The following is a 14,185-nucleotide window of genomic DNA, read 5'->3' as shown; positions in this document are numbered from 1 at the left end:
CCTCTACATTGGGGAGACCAAACGCAGATTGGGTGACCACTTTGTGGAACACCTCTGTTCAGTCCGTAAGGGTGACCCCGAGCTTCCGGTCGCCTGTCATTTCAATTCACCGTTCCATTCCCACTCAGACCTCACCGTCTGCGGCCTCTTGCATTGTTCCACGGAAGCTCGGCGTAAACTCGAGGAACAGCACCTCATCTTCCGAGTAGGCACTTTATAGCCTTCCGGACTCAATATCGAGTTCAACAATTTCAGATCATAACCTCGGCCCCTATTATATTTTTTATCCACACTTTTGGTTTGTGCCTTTTCCTTTTTTTTCTCTCTCTCTCCCACATGGCAGCTGTCTCTCACTCTGCCAGCGCGTTTCACACTTCATCTAGAGCCATTGTTTGTTTCTTTACCTGTCCTATTACTATCTCGTCTCACCTTGAATATCTCTTAATGTCTCTTCTTTCATCCCCTCCCCCATTTTCCAGCCCCCAAACTGCCTTTTAATCTTTTCATTTCTTGCCTTTTTTTCTCAGTTCTGTAGAAGAGTTTTGACCCAAAACGTTGACTCTGTTTCTCTCTCCACGGATGTTGCCTGGCCTGCTGAGTTTTTCCAGCGTTTTCTGTTGTTATTTCAAACTCCCTCTTTCCCCAGTACTGGTGCCAGTGCCCCATGAATCGAAACCCATTTCTCCCACACCAATCTTTGAGCCACGCATTCATCTCTCTGATCTTATTGACCCTATGACAATTTGCTTGTAGCTCAGGTAATAATCCAGAGATTATTACCTTTGTGGTTCTGCTTTTTAATTTGGCCCCAAGCTGCTCGTACTCCCTCAGTAGAACCTCTTTTAGTCCTACCTATGTCGTTGGTACCTATGTGGACCATGACAACTGGATCTTTCCCCTCCCACTCCAAGTTCCTCTTCAGCCCCGAGGAGATGTCCTTAACCCTGGCACCGGGCAGGCAACACAGCCTTTGGGACGCACGCTCTCGGCTGCAGAGAACAGTATTTATCCCCCTAAGTATATTGTCCCCTACCACTACGACATTCCTTTTTACTCTCCCAACTTGTACCACGATGCTGTAGTCAGTTTGCTCATCCTCCCTGCAGTCCCTGTTCTCGTCCACACAGGCTGCCAGAACCTCGTACCTGTTGGACAAGTGCAAGGGCTGAGACTCCTCCAATGCTAACTCCTGGATCCCCATACCTGCCTCACTTGCAGTCACATCCTCCTGTCTCTGACCACGGACCAGATTTGAAGTACTTAACCTAAGGCGTGTGACTGCCTCCTGGAGCTTATCTTCCTTCTGAAGTATGAGCTGTCTCAACTAAAGACAAGTAAAATATGATATTTTTAGTCCATCTGTTTCAGACCATCCTGGCAAAATCTAATTGTCCCTATTTCACAGTCCTTGAAAGACTGGTATTACCCCTATGAGAGTGGCTTGTCACTGAGTACCGTGAAAGGTGAGTCACTTTATGACTGGCATGTTTCTTAGCCAAAGCTGCTCACAAGAGGCCCTAGGTTAAGCAGTTGGTCACGAGTAAGCCTGGATACACAGCACTGGATTTTGACATCTCTCAAATCAAGTTGGTGGCTGCACAGGTCTTTCCATCATGCTGAAGGCAGATGTTTGTGGTATAGCTGTTGAGGAACTTCTTCAGATTAGGGACAAGAGCTCCTGAAAGGTATTAATTAGATGGCAGATATGTAAAAATGCTGTCATAGATCCAGACTTTGGTACCTGCCATGATTTGATTGTAGAGTGGCAAATAGTCCAAAGGGTTAATTCAGGTATGCAAGAACTAATATAAAAACAAAAATGCTGTAAATACTCAACAGGTCAGGCAGTATCTGTGGAGCGAGAAATTGTGTTCATGTTTCAGGTCGATGACCTTTCGTCCGAACTGGATGAAGATGTAACAGGGTTTTAGTGTGCTGCTGAAGCTCTGCAACTCCAACTGGTGGAACTGTTAATTGATGGAGGCATAACGTTTGTCCATGCAATGGTCATGTTTGTCCATGCTGTAGTCAGGACTATGGTACCAGTGGATATATACATTTTATGGTGAATTGTGTTCTCCATGCCAGTCATGAGGAGCTCTTCATACCTGCTGTCTGTCTATTTGCCGATTGACCAACTGATGATTATCCTTCTTGGTGGGAGGGGGAAAGGTAAGCAAAATCTCTTTGTAGGCAAGGTGACTCCAAGATAATGAGCCTCGCGATAAAAGTTCGGAATCAAGTCAACCTTCTGTGGCAGGCTCCATAATCCAATACTTGTTAGGTTCACAATACGCAGGATACTGTTGATTGATGAATCAACCTGCCACGCTGGAACCTGGAGGGGTACACCTGTTGCTGAGGCTGCAATTCTTCCCAGTTGTCTATAGACAGCCCTGTAAGGCATTGTCTTAATGGGTAGGGTAGGCCTAGCTGGACAAGCTGCAGTAAACTCATCAGTGCTCTGTACTAGTAAGCTGTATGGTTTTAGCTGGTACCCCCTCCACATACCTGGGGTCACTAAGCCTGGACTCGGTCATCCTGCACCTAATCTCTCTGGACTGGATAATGGGATGTATTCCTACAGGTGAAGTGTGTGCACTTTGTATTGGGCAAATGGAGACTTCACCTGTGTGGATTTCTAAGTAGCTTGGTTTGGACAATCTTAAACATGAGGATTGATTGTTGTACATGTCATATATCTAGCTGACCCTCCCTTACCGCCCCCCCCCCCCCCCAAAAAAAAATATAAGAATCAAAATATGGTAATATATCTTAGTTCTTTAAGAAAAACTAATTATCCTTTGTTGTAACAGGTTGGGAATTTGGTTCTTCATGTCTGAGATGCCGTTTGAAACCTTATCAAACCGTATGATATGGAAACTCTTCTATATTCTGCATTGTGCAGAATGTGAAAATATTGAGGGATTGTGTGCTCGTCTACATCCTAATGAGTGCAAGGACAAGCTTAAAGGTACTGGGAGGCATTTCCCCCCACATTTATGCATATGTGCAATTTTTCTAAGCAATAATGTTGGTTTGTGAGAATTAGATTTTATTTCTGGTAGGATTAAATTTAACATGGGCAGGGATTTGGTTAGGTGGGAGGCATCTTCTATAAAGAAATGTTGACATTTCAGACTTGGCTTTTCATCAGAGCTGTCTCAATATTGCTTACATATATATTCGATTGAGTCCGCGCCGGCTCTCTGCAGAGCAATCAAGTCAGTCCCTTTCCCCCGCTCTATCCCCGTAGCCCTGCAAGTTTATTTCCCTCAAGTGCCTATCCAGTCTCCCCTTGAAAACATTGAGTGTCTCCGCTTCCACCACTTCTGTCGGAAGTGAATTCCAGGTCATCGCCACTCGCTGCATAAAAAAAGTTTTTCCTCACATCCCCCCTGTATCTCTTGCCCAAAACCTTAAATCTGTGTCCCTTAGTCCTTGTACCATCAACTAGTGGGAGCAGCCTATCCAAACCTGTCATAATCTTGTACACCTCTATCAAATCACTGTAGTGTCCGTGTGTAGATAAAGACACTGAAGACAGGAGTTGGTTCATAGGTATTTACTAAGCAAGTCTTTGGGGTGGGTGGGTGGGGGGGGGCCAAAAGGATATACACAATACACAGGCTTATATAGCCCAAGTGGCAATTACTGGCATTACGCACACCTGGGGCTCTTAAAGGCACATACACCACCATTGCTCTTAAAGGCACATACACCACAATTCCTCCCCTTCTAGCTAACTAGTACATCATTTTAAGTAATTATTAATTAAATGTTATATGCAAAATAAGATGCATTGCTGTATTAATTAATTATAAGTTAGTCTCTCAGGAGGCTTCCTGACTCGGTCCGGATAACGCCTCGGGGGCGTAGTAGTTTCTGGTGCTTTAGTAGGTTCTTCTGGCAAGGCTGATTCGGCTTGAATGCCAGTGTCGGGTTCATCGGGTTCCAGTCTCACCGGATCGGAGGTAGATATGGGTATATCTACTTCATCGTTAGATGTATAGAGTGGTGGTGTAGGTTGTCCCTTTTCGGATGACTTGATGATTTGGTCAGCATGGCATCTTCTTATGCTTTCTCCGATGTCCACGGTATACATCAGTGGTCCTAGTCGTGTGCAGATAGTTCCAGGCTGCCATTTCTCGGTACGGTAGTCCCGGGCCAAAACCGGTTGGCCTATCTGGAAGGTCCTAGTTGGCTTTTCATTCATGCCCTGAAACTGCCGGTTCTCCACGTCCCTTCGGATGTTGGGCTTGACCAAATCCAGCCGGCATCTTAGGTTTCTATTGTAGAACATCATGGCGGGAGTTTGGTTAGTAACCATATGTGTTGCATTCCTATATGCAAATAAGAAGTTATCCACCTTGTGCTGAAGTTTTATGTCTTCATTACTCATGGCCTTGATGGCCTTCTTGAAGGTCTGGACAAACCTTTCAGCCAATCCATTGGTGGCGGGATGGTATGGGGCGGACGTGTAGTGCTTTACCCCATTGTTCTTTAAGAACTTTCTGAATTCTTCGGACACAAATTGCGGTCCATTATCAGAACAGATCTGTTCAGGCAGCCCATTCCTGGCAAATATGGTCCTTAATACTGTGATGGTTTTTTCCGTGGTGGTGGAGGACATCTTTATTACCTCCGGCCACTTGGAGTGTGCATCAACTGCGATTAGAAACATTGAGTCCATAAATGGACCAGCAAAGTCGATGTGCACCCTTTGCCAGGGAGATGAGGGCCACTCCCATGGATGTAGAGGGGCTTGTGGTGGAGCGTTTTGGACCTTCTGGCATCCTAGGCAGCTCTTGGTCATTTCTTCGATGTCTCCATCGATACCTGGCCACCATACAAACGCCCTAGCTAGGTTCTTCATTTTCACTCCACCCAGATGCCCCTCGTGAAGCTCCTTTAGCACTTTATCCTGGAGTTTGGGTGGAATCACCACTCTGGATCCACACATCAAGGTTCCTCGGCACACTGACAGCTGTTCTCTTCTTTGCGAGAATGCTGGCAACAGTGGCTCGCCATGTGCTGGCCATCCCTTCACTGTTAAATCGTAGACCCGTGTCTCCCTTTCAATGGCAGAATTTGTCACCGGTAGACATTCCACTATGGTAGAGTGGAATATCTCTACTGGGTCTACTGTAGGTGCCTCTTCTATCGTTGGCAACGGTAGGCGCGATAAACCGTCAGCATTCCCATGCTGTTTTGACCCTTTGTATTCAATGTTGTATTGGTGTGCCCCTAGAAAAAGGGACCACCTCTGTAGTCTTTGTGCCGTCATAATGGGGACACCTTTTTTAGGGTTGAATATGGAGATGAGGGGTTGATGGTCAGTCAGCAAGGTAAATTTTTGTCCGTGTAGGTAATGGTTGAATTTCTTCACTCCCCATACCAGGCTGAGTGCTTCCCTGTCTATTTGGGCATAGTTACGCTCAGCTGAGTTCAATGAGCGTGACGCAAAAGCTATCGGCCGTTCTGAGCCATCAGGGAATCTATGGGATAATACCGCTCCTATGCCATAAGGGGATGCATCGCACGCCAGTCTGATTGGTAGTGATGGGTTGTAATGAGCCAAAACTTTCTCGGATGTGATTAAGTCTTTACATTTATGGAAGGCACGTTTACAGTCTTCGTTCCATTTCCAAATCACTCCTGTCTGTAGAAGATCATTAAGAGGGTGTAGAATAGTTGATAAGTTCGGTAAAAATTTATGATAGTAATTTATTAATCCCAGGAATGACCTTAATTGTGAAACATTTTCAGGTGCTGGGGCTTTTATAACTGCTTCAATTTTTTCAGGTGACTTATGCAACCCTTCCTTATTAATTATGTGGCCACAATATGATATCTGATTTTGGAAAAATTCGCACTTGGGGCGATTTGCTCGTAGGCCCTGTCCTTTCAGCCTAGTGAGCACCTGCTCCAAATTGGCAAGGTGCTCGTTGTCGTTTTCTCCTGTTATAAGGATGTCGTCTAGGTAGCATTGAGTCCCCGGAATCCCTTGCAGGACTTGCTCCATAGCTCTTTGCCAGATAGCTGGAGCTGATGCTACTCCAAAAACCAGTCGATTGTACTGGTACAGGCCTTTGTGTGTGTTTATTGTGAGATACTTTTTAGAGGTCTCCTCAACCTCCATCTGTAGATATGCCTGTGCCAAGTCAATTTTTGTGAAACGTTTCCCTCCGGATAGTGAGGCGAAAATATCTTCTATCCTCGGAAGAGGATACTGTACCGTGTGAAGGACCGGGTTTACAGTCACCTTAAAGTCCCCACAGATGCGAATTTTTCTCTGTTCCTCAGAGTTATTTTTCAATGCTTTTTTCATGACTGGAACGATGGGTGTTGCCCATTCGCTCCAATCTACTTTGGATAATACGCCTGCCTTTTCCAAATTCTCCAGCTCTGCCGAACGTATTGCGTATGGCACCGGTCTTGCCTTAAAAAATTTGGGAATTGCTGCATCTTCCACTTTTATTGAGGCGGTGATGCCTTTCAAGGTTCCTAGTTTCTCTTGAAACACTTCTTTGGCGTTGGCCAAGATGTCTTTTAATCGTTCAGGTATGATGTCATCATTGTTTTTTTCCTTACTGGTCACCGTCAGTGCCTGAATGGAGTGCCAGTCTAAACGTATCTTCCTTATCCATTCACGTCCCAACAACGGTGGACCACCATCTTGTAGAATGTATAAATACAACTTTTGTATTTCTTTGCCGTTGTATACCACAGGCACCCTTATTTTTCCTTTGGGGTAGACTTTCTGCCCCGTATATGTTTTTAAGATAATGGATGTGTCTTTTAGAGGTATATGCGAAAATAGCCTCTCGTAATCTCGTCGGTTTATCACGGTTAGAGCTGATCCTGTATCTAGCTCCATTTTAACTGGGGACCCTGCTATTGTGAGGGTAACCCAAATGGTTTGGTAATCTTCATTGGCAATTACATTGTGTAATTTGAGAGAGCTTAGTCTCTTGTTCCCAGAGTCGCTATCGCTCTTCTGGTCTTTGGAGCTACTGTCCGTCATCATTTGTACCTTTCTGTGCTTTTCCTTATTGATTCTTTTCCCGTTAGTGGATTTTTTATTTTCAGATCGGCATACACGTGGAATGTGTCCTATCTTTCCGCATCGCTTGCATGCTTTTTCTTTGAACCAGCAATCCCTCTGGTCATGGTTGGGTCTGCCGCATCGATAACATTTCTTGAAACCCCGTGTCATTTCATGGGTGCCGAAGTCCTGTGGCCTTTGCTTTATCTTTGCCACTCCTATTGCACTGAAAGCCTTGTCCAGTGTTAAATCTTTTCTAGAAGATACCTTCTTTTGTGTTTCTACACTTAGGGGATCGCAGATGAATTTGTCTTGCAGAGAATCTGCCAGTCCTGCCTCGAATTGGCAGTGTAGGGTATCAACAATCTCTTCAAAATTCTCGTCCATCGGTTCGGCTGGAGTGATTAAGTTGCGTAACAGCTTGTATGTTTCTGCGCCCATTAGATCCAGAAGAACTGAAGCTTTTTTTTCATCTTCTATTCCATTTGCGGTGCAAAACACCTCCACTCTTTCTACATATGTGGTCCAATCCTCTATCTTGTTATCAAAAGCATCAATATTGCCAAAGTTAGGCTCTGTTTCGTTATCAAAAGCATCAATATTGCCAGACTTAAGCATTTCAAAAAAAAGATATGGTGCTTCCCGCGCTTTTTTTTTCTCTGTAGCAACGATATGGCGCTTCCCGCGCTTCCCCGCCGCTGCTACCGATAACAACGCTGTTTTACTGTGGTTTCCGTTTATTCACTGTTGGAGACTCGCTCCCGACGGAGGTCTAAATGCTGACCTGCTTGCCGCGCCGGCCGTCTCCCGAGTGCACCCTCCCAGTCCGTTATTGCTTGCCTCCGATTTCGCTGCTTGTCTCAGCTGTAGAGCCCGCCGCTGGAGCCCCAGCCTGACGCCCAGGAAGGATTAGCGCAGTACCTGCCACCAGCTTGGCCAGCTGGTGAAACCACAGTTTCTATTACTTCCTTGAGTCTTCTGGACGCTGGAGGAATCGATGTCCTTGAGTGCTGCCGAATTGCAGGTAAGTCCGTTTCCACTTCGTCGCCACTGTAGTGTCCGTGTGTAGATAAAGACACTGAAGACAGGAGTTGGTTCATAGGTATTTACTAAGCAAGTCTTTTGGGGGGGGGTCTAAAGGATATACACAATACACAGGCTTATATAGCCCAAGTGGCAATTACTGGCATTACGCACACCTGGGGCTCTTAAAGGCACATACACCACCATTGCTCTTAAAGGCACATACACCACAATCACCACTCAACCTTCTTTGCTCTAATGAAAACAAATCCAGCCTCTCCAACCTGTCCTTGTAGCTAAGATCACCCATCCCTGGAACCATTCTGGTAAATCTCCTTTGCACCCTCTCAAGTGCCTTATTTGATTCCTTTCCATCCTTCTGATGTTCTCTCAGGCAATTATCAGTATCTGTTTGTACAAAAATAATTTTAGAAACCAGCAGTAAAGATTTCTCCCCACATACGCGTTGAAATATGCCTTTTCATAAGTTTTAGATGAGCATGTTAATGATAATGGCCCATATTTTCCGGGGCCTAAGGGCGAAGCGCATGCGCGAAAACCCGTAGCTTGCGATCTTCTTGACCGATCGTAGCCATCCCTGGGAAAAGGGCATTCGCGGGCGGAGAGTTGCCCAACTCCTGCCCAGCGAATGCCCGTGAAATTCGTATGCCTGGTAAAAGCAGGCATAAGGCCTGCTTTTACCAGCGCAAGAGCTTAAATGAATATTTAAAAAAAAAATTTTTAATTGAAACGCCTGTAAAATAAGTTAAGCTTATTTTTAGCCCCTTCAAGATGTTTAAATTTTATTTTTTGTTTTAAATGTTTAATTAAATAGTATTTTAAATATGTAATTTTTTTATTTGGCATGTAGATGTGTTTTTTATGTGATCCCCATTCATGCTTGAATGGGGATCCCCTTCTATGCTTGAATGGGGATCCCCTTCTTTCATTGGTTGGGCCGGCCCACGTGATCCCAGGGGCACTTTACGCAGGCCTACGCATAGAGGCCCAGGAGCGCGAGTCTCCGTGGATCCCGAGTCACCAAGCAGGCGCGGATTTTATTTGCGGATCAGAGGCATTTCCCCGCAGGAAGCCTCCAACCGCAAATTCAGGCCCATAATAAAATAAGAGCTTGCAATTTCTACAAAATTTACTCCAGAAATTCTCAAACCAAATAGATTTTTGTTATTACCGTAAATAACAATTCAATCCAAACTATTTTGCAATCTCAATTACTCAAGAATACCAACATTTATATATTGAAAGGGTGACTCTGTAACCTCCTTGTGTTTCCCAGCACACAGCACTTTTAATTAAATAAACCAGGTAATGACTGACCTGTCAATTTTATAGGACAGCCATTAGAGTATTAAAACATATTATAGGTATGATACCATGGTGGTTATGATACTGGACCAGCAGCCCAGAAGTTTGAGTTCAAATCCGACCATGACGAGTTGTGAAATTAAATTCAATAAATGTGATTATTTGTGGTCTAGCACCAGAATAAATAAACATGAAAACTGCTGATTTTTTTGTAAAAACTCAACGTTAACCAATGTCCTTCATGGAAGGGATCCTGCTACCCCTACTTAGTCTGGCCTGCATGTGACTCAAGTCCCAGACTCTTAATGGCCATATGGATTGACAGTGCCAGCCACATCCCAAGGACAAATAAAAATTATATAGCAGATAAAGTGCTTAAATAGATGATTATGAGCCTTTCCTGGAGCACTCGTGTAAGAAACAGAAAACACAGGGCATTCCAGCCCTTCCTGAGAGACTGGGGCCCTTTGTAGTTTATTTGTTTCAAGGTAGTATAGATATGATTTTTATTTAAATTTCTAAGTAGTTTGGTTACAAGAGAAATTGCAATTTAAAAATCCGGTATCTCCGGTCAATGCCATTTAAGTTTTCACAACTTCAGACACTTTACTACAGGTAGACTACCCTTTATCCGGACTTCCAAAAACTGAAACCCTCTAAAAACCGAAGGTTTTTTCGTTCAGCGTAAGTCGTGCGTACGACTTACGCTGAACGAAAAAACCTTCGGTTTTTAGAGGGTTCCGGTTGCGGAAGTTCGGATAAAGGGTAAGTCGTGCGCACGACCCCCCCGCCAGCCCCGACAACCGCCGACCCCGCCAGCCCCGACAACCGCCGACCCCCCCCCCCCGCCGACCCCGCCAGCCCCGACAACCGCCAGCCCCGACAACCGCCGACCCCGACAACCGCCGACCCCGCCAGCCCCGACAACCGCCGACCCCGCCAGCCCCGACAACCGCCGACCCCAACAACCGCCGACCCCGCCAGCCCCGACAACCGCCGACCCCGCCAGCCCCGACAACCGCCGACCCCCCCGCGTACCCCGCCGGCCCCGACCCCGACTGACTTACGCTGAGCGTCAGCGTAAGTCGTGCGCACGACCCCCCGCCGACCCACCTTCCGAAATCCGAAATTCTCCTTTATCCGAAACTCGGCTGGTCCCGAGGTTTTCGGATAAAGGATAGTCTACCTGTACTTCCAGTTCATAAATGTGCTGCTCCTGATTTATATGATAGTACATGAGTTAATAACTTCTACTTTCTGCAAATCTTTAATACACATTAATTTATTTTGTGTCTCTATTTTAATGCAGACCCAGAACATAAACAAATGTTTGAACAGTGTCTGTCCAACATTACCAACTCAGAAGCAATATGTCTTCTCACTACATTTGCACACATGACCCAACCAAAACAAGAAAATGTGGATCAAGAGTTTGTGAAGACAGTTGCTTTAGAAATATATGAGGTATGCACATATCTAGAAATTGAAATAATGCAATGTTTTTTTTTAAATCGGGTAGTATTTGCTTTAAAATGTAAGGGGCAATGACTAAAGCTTATGTAAGAGTTCAGCACTGTAGTACTAAATACTTAATAAACATAAAAATGTGATGCCTAAGATGGTTCATGCAACTGTAACGCTAATTGTGAGCTGAATGATTATTGTCAATAGTATTTAGGTTTATGAGCCTAAATTGTTGCATATCCTGATGTACTGTCTATGAATACATAGAATGCTTGAGTGCATTTCTCACTTTCAATTATCTTTACTGAATATGAACAGTCGGTGTCAGAGTGTATGATATGCCATACACCCTATTTAGATTAAAACGCCTTGCTTTCCCTGTTGGCGTAGTGGACAAATGTCCCATGTGCTGTTATACCATGCTGTACAGACTTAACATTCCAGGTTTGATTCCCAACTTATGTTGAAACCATCTCAGTCTGGATAGCAGTGAGATGATAAAATTGGACCCGTTTCTGATTGCTGTCCAGTGAACCTGATGAAATTAATGTGCTGCGTTATTTGATACAAAACAAAACAAAATCAGATCTTATGATCTTTAAAGCCTACTAATTAATTTATTATATATACAATATGGTGTGTGGTTCATTTAAAATAAATTAACCAATTTTAGTTGATTATAGTATGCAGGAGCTGAAGTTGCATTATATTATGTGAATGGTTTTGAGCAGGGTATTGGAAGATTTGTGTTGAATACATGTTAGCTTATCCTCTAATGCTCATTGCAGATTTTTTTTTAAAACTTAGTGATATGCATAATTGCTCTCGGCATTCTTGATCTGGGAAGTGAAAAACACCAAAGTTCCTGCTTGTTGCCCATAGACTGCTGCTGGAAACTGTGCATGTGAGGACAGGATCACACATGGCTGTGATGACCCCTTTGGTTGAATAGGGCAACTGACTGTTGCAGCTCACTCATTTAAAAAATGGCTGTTTAGGTGAAGTACCACATGAGACCATACGCCAAGATAAGCCTGGTGCCTTCATGAAAAGGGAGGAGTAAAGATGGAAACAAAGAGTAGGAATTAAAGGTAGTTACTCGGATTGGCAAATGGTGGGAAGTGGTGTTCCACAAGGATCAGTGCTGGGACCACTGTTGTTCACCATTTACACATTCACCATTTGGACTCTGGAATTGGAAGTACAATTTCAAAATTTGCAGATGACACCAAATTGGGAGGTGTAGTTAATACAGAGGAGGACTGCAACAAAATACAGGAAGTAATTAATAACCTTACAGAATGGGCATGTGATTGGCAAATGAACTTCAATGTAGATAAGTGTGAGGTAAAACATTTTGGTAGGAAGAATAAGGAGGCCACGTACTCCTTGGAAAATAAGACCACGATTTTGTCGGCACTCAGAGTGCGGGTTTGGAGGCCGGTCCACTGTCCAAATCAAATGATTGACCGGGTTGGGAGCCCACTCCGAACCCGCCGCCATGTAAGTTTCCAAAGTGTCGGGTCTGCAATTTCAGAACAGACCTGACACCAAGCGGCGGGGGAGGCATTTAAGATAGTTAAATGCTTGTTAACTGCTATTTTGCCAGCCTGTTTCTATTTTACCACATTTTTAACGGGGTTCACGTCATTCGGGGATCTTGTCAGGTTCTCTATCTCTCCCCATTGCTGTGAATAGGTGACAGCTGCAAAAGTGGTATGAGAGCTACCATTTCACAGCTGTTTACTTTCCAATGTCAGAAGCTTGAGCCTTCAGGACTCCAGAGGTAAGGGAGTGCGTGTGAGAAGAAAATCCATTGCAGGAGATGCTCTGGTTATGATCATATAGGTAAGAGTGGAAGTAAACTAGGGCAATTCCACTGAGCTGGACAACAGAGGAGTGGCATTGGAGGAGAATGGTGTGGTCAACCATGTCAGAGGCTGCAGGGTGGTCTGGAAGGATGAAACAGGATAATGCACTATGGTAATGTGTTTCCTTGTATATATAAAATATACCATGTGTTTTGTTTCCACTTAGGTAGCTTTTGTAAGTCTTTGCACCAGAGAAACCTTTTCCAAGGTTGGCCGGGAACTTTTGGCCACAATTTCGACTGCTCATCCTCATGTAATCTCTCTACTTCTGGATCGTGTCCGGGAAACCATTGAAAAAGTTGGAATGGTATGTCCTGTTTTAACTTTGAATAAACTGCCAAAGGTTGTTCATAAACTTGTTGATCCATTTTGGTTGAAGAAACTGAACTTACTTGTGTATGTCACATTAATAGTTTGAACTACTTATACCTGGATGAATACAATTTAGAATTTCTTTTATTATGATGAGAAAAAGTATTACCTGTTTTTTGCAAAAACAACTTGCATTTTTTAAATTTTTTTTAAATTGCATTAGTGTCATCAGCGTTGCTTGTTTGAGGTAACAGTTAAGCTACTTTATGGAGTCTGAATTGATGAAGCTTTTATTCTGCATCTCTTCTGACCTGATACCGAGACAAAATGCATGAATGCAAAGAATCTGAAATAAAATCAGAAAATACTGAAAATGCACATCAGGCTCATTAGCATCTGAAAAAAAATGCAACTCGTGTATACTGTTTGTGCTTCATAATTAAATAAATGACGAGCAAACGATGGAAAATGAGAAATTCTTACCCATCAATATTTTCTGCTTTCAATTCTAATATTTAAACTGTAGATTATCACTCAAATGTTTATAAAGTACTTTCCATGAACATCTTAACATCTTTAATATTCTATCAAAATAAATTAGCAGCACTTGAAAAATTCAGCTGATGATAGCTATTGCTATACAGTAGTTACATATGTGTTTCAATATATATTGCTATCATTTTTATTTTAACAAGCTATACTTTTCCACAGGTTATTTCTTTTCACAAAGACTAAACTTAACTTGCAAGTCCTGTGACACTGGCCCGTAATTTCCAATAGGAGGCTTCCTGCGTGCAGATGCTTCCTATCGGAAAAAAATCTACGCTCTTACCTGAGGGCTCCCAAGGTGTGGCCATTTCCGATCCTGGGCCTCTCCACAGTCGAAATGCGCAGGGCCCACGTATCCTGGGGCGCAGGCAGTTCGCAAGCGTCCCTGAGATTACGTGGGCCAGGCCAGCCAATAGGAGAAGGGAATCCCCCTTCATACTTTTGACAGAGAGACCTGTCAAAAGTATGAATGGAGATCACTGAAAAAACACATCAAAACATTAAATACATTTTTAAACAACCATCACGTTTTTAAAATGAGTTAAAATTACATTAAATTTTTAAACAAAAATTTAATTTTTTGAAAAAATAA

At 43.6% G+C, this 14,185-nt stretch overlaps 1 protein-coding gene across 1 annotated transcript in view; it reads left to right on the top strand.

The window, feature by feature from the left end:
- epg5 (ectopic P-granules autophagy protein 5 homolog (C. elegans)) overlaps positions 1–14,185 on the top strand; it is a 237,635-nt gene that overhangs the window by 84,083 nt on the left and 139,367 nt on the right. Inside the window, exons 11-13 of the mRNA XM_085966023.1 lie at positions 2,817–2,974; positions 10,707–10,861; positions 12,899–13,039. Of these exons, the coding sequence (XP_085822149.1) occupies positions 2,817–2,974; positions 10,707–10,861; positions 12,899–13,039 (454 nt within the window). The remainder of the gene's footprint in view (positions 1–2,816; positions 2,975–10,706; positions 10,862–12,898; positions 13,040–14,185) is intronic.

Source organism: Somniosus microcephalus, chromosome 2 (genome assembly GCF_052327205.1).
Source record: "Somniosus microcephalus isolate GS21.2 chromosome 2, FLI_Smic_1.0, whole genome shotgun sequence".
Lineage (NCBI taxonomy): Eukaryota > Metazoa > Chordata > Chondrichthyes > Squaliformes > Somniosidae > Somniosus > Somniosus microcephalus.
The sequence above is the reverse complement of the archived record's forward strand: the minus strand, read 5'-3'. Positions and strand labels throughout refer to the sequence as shown.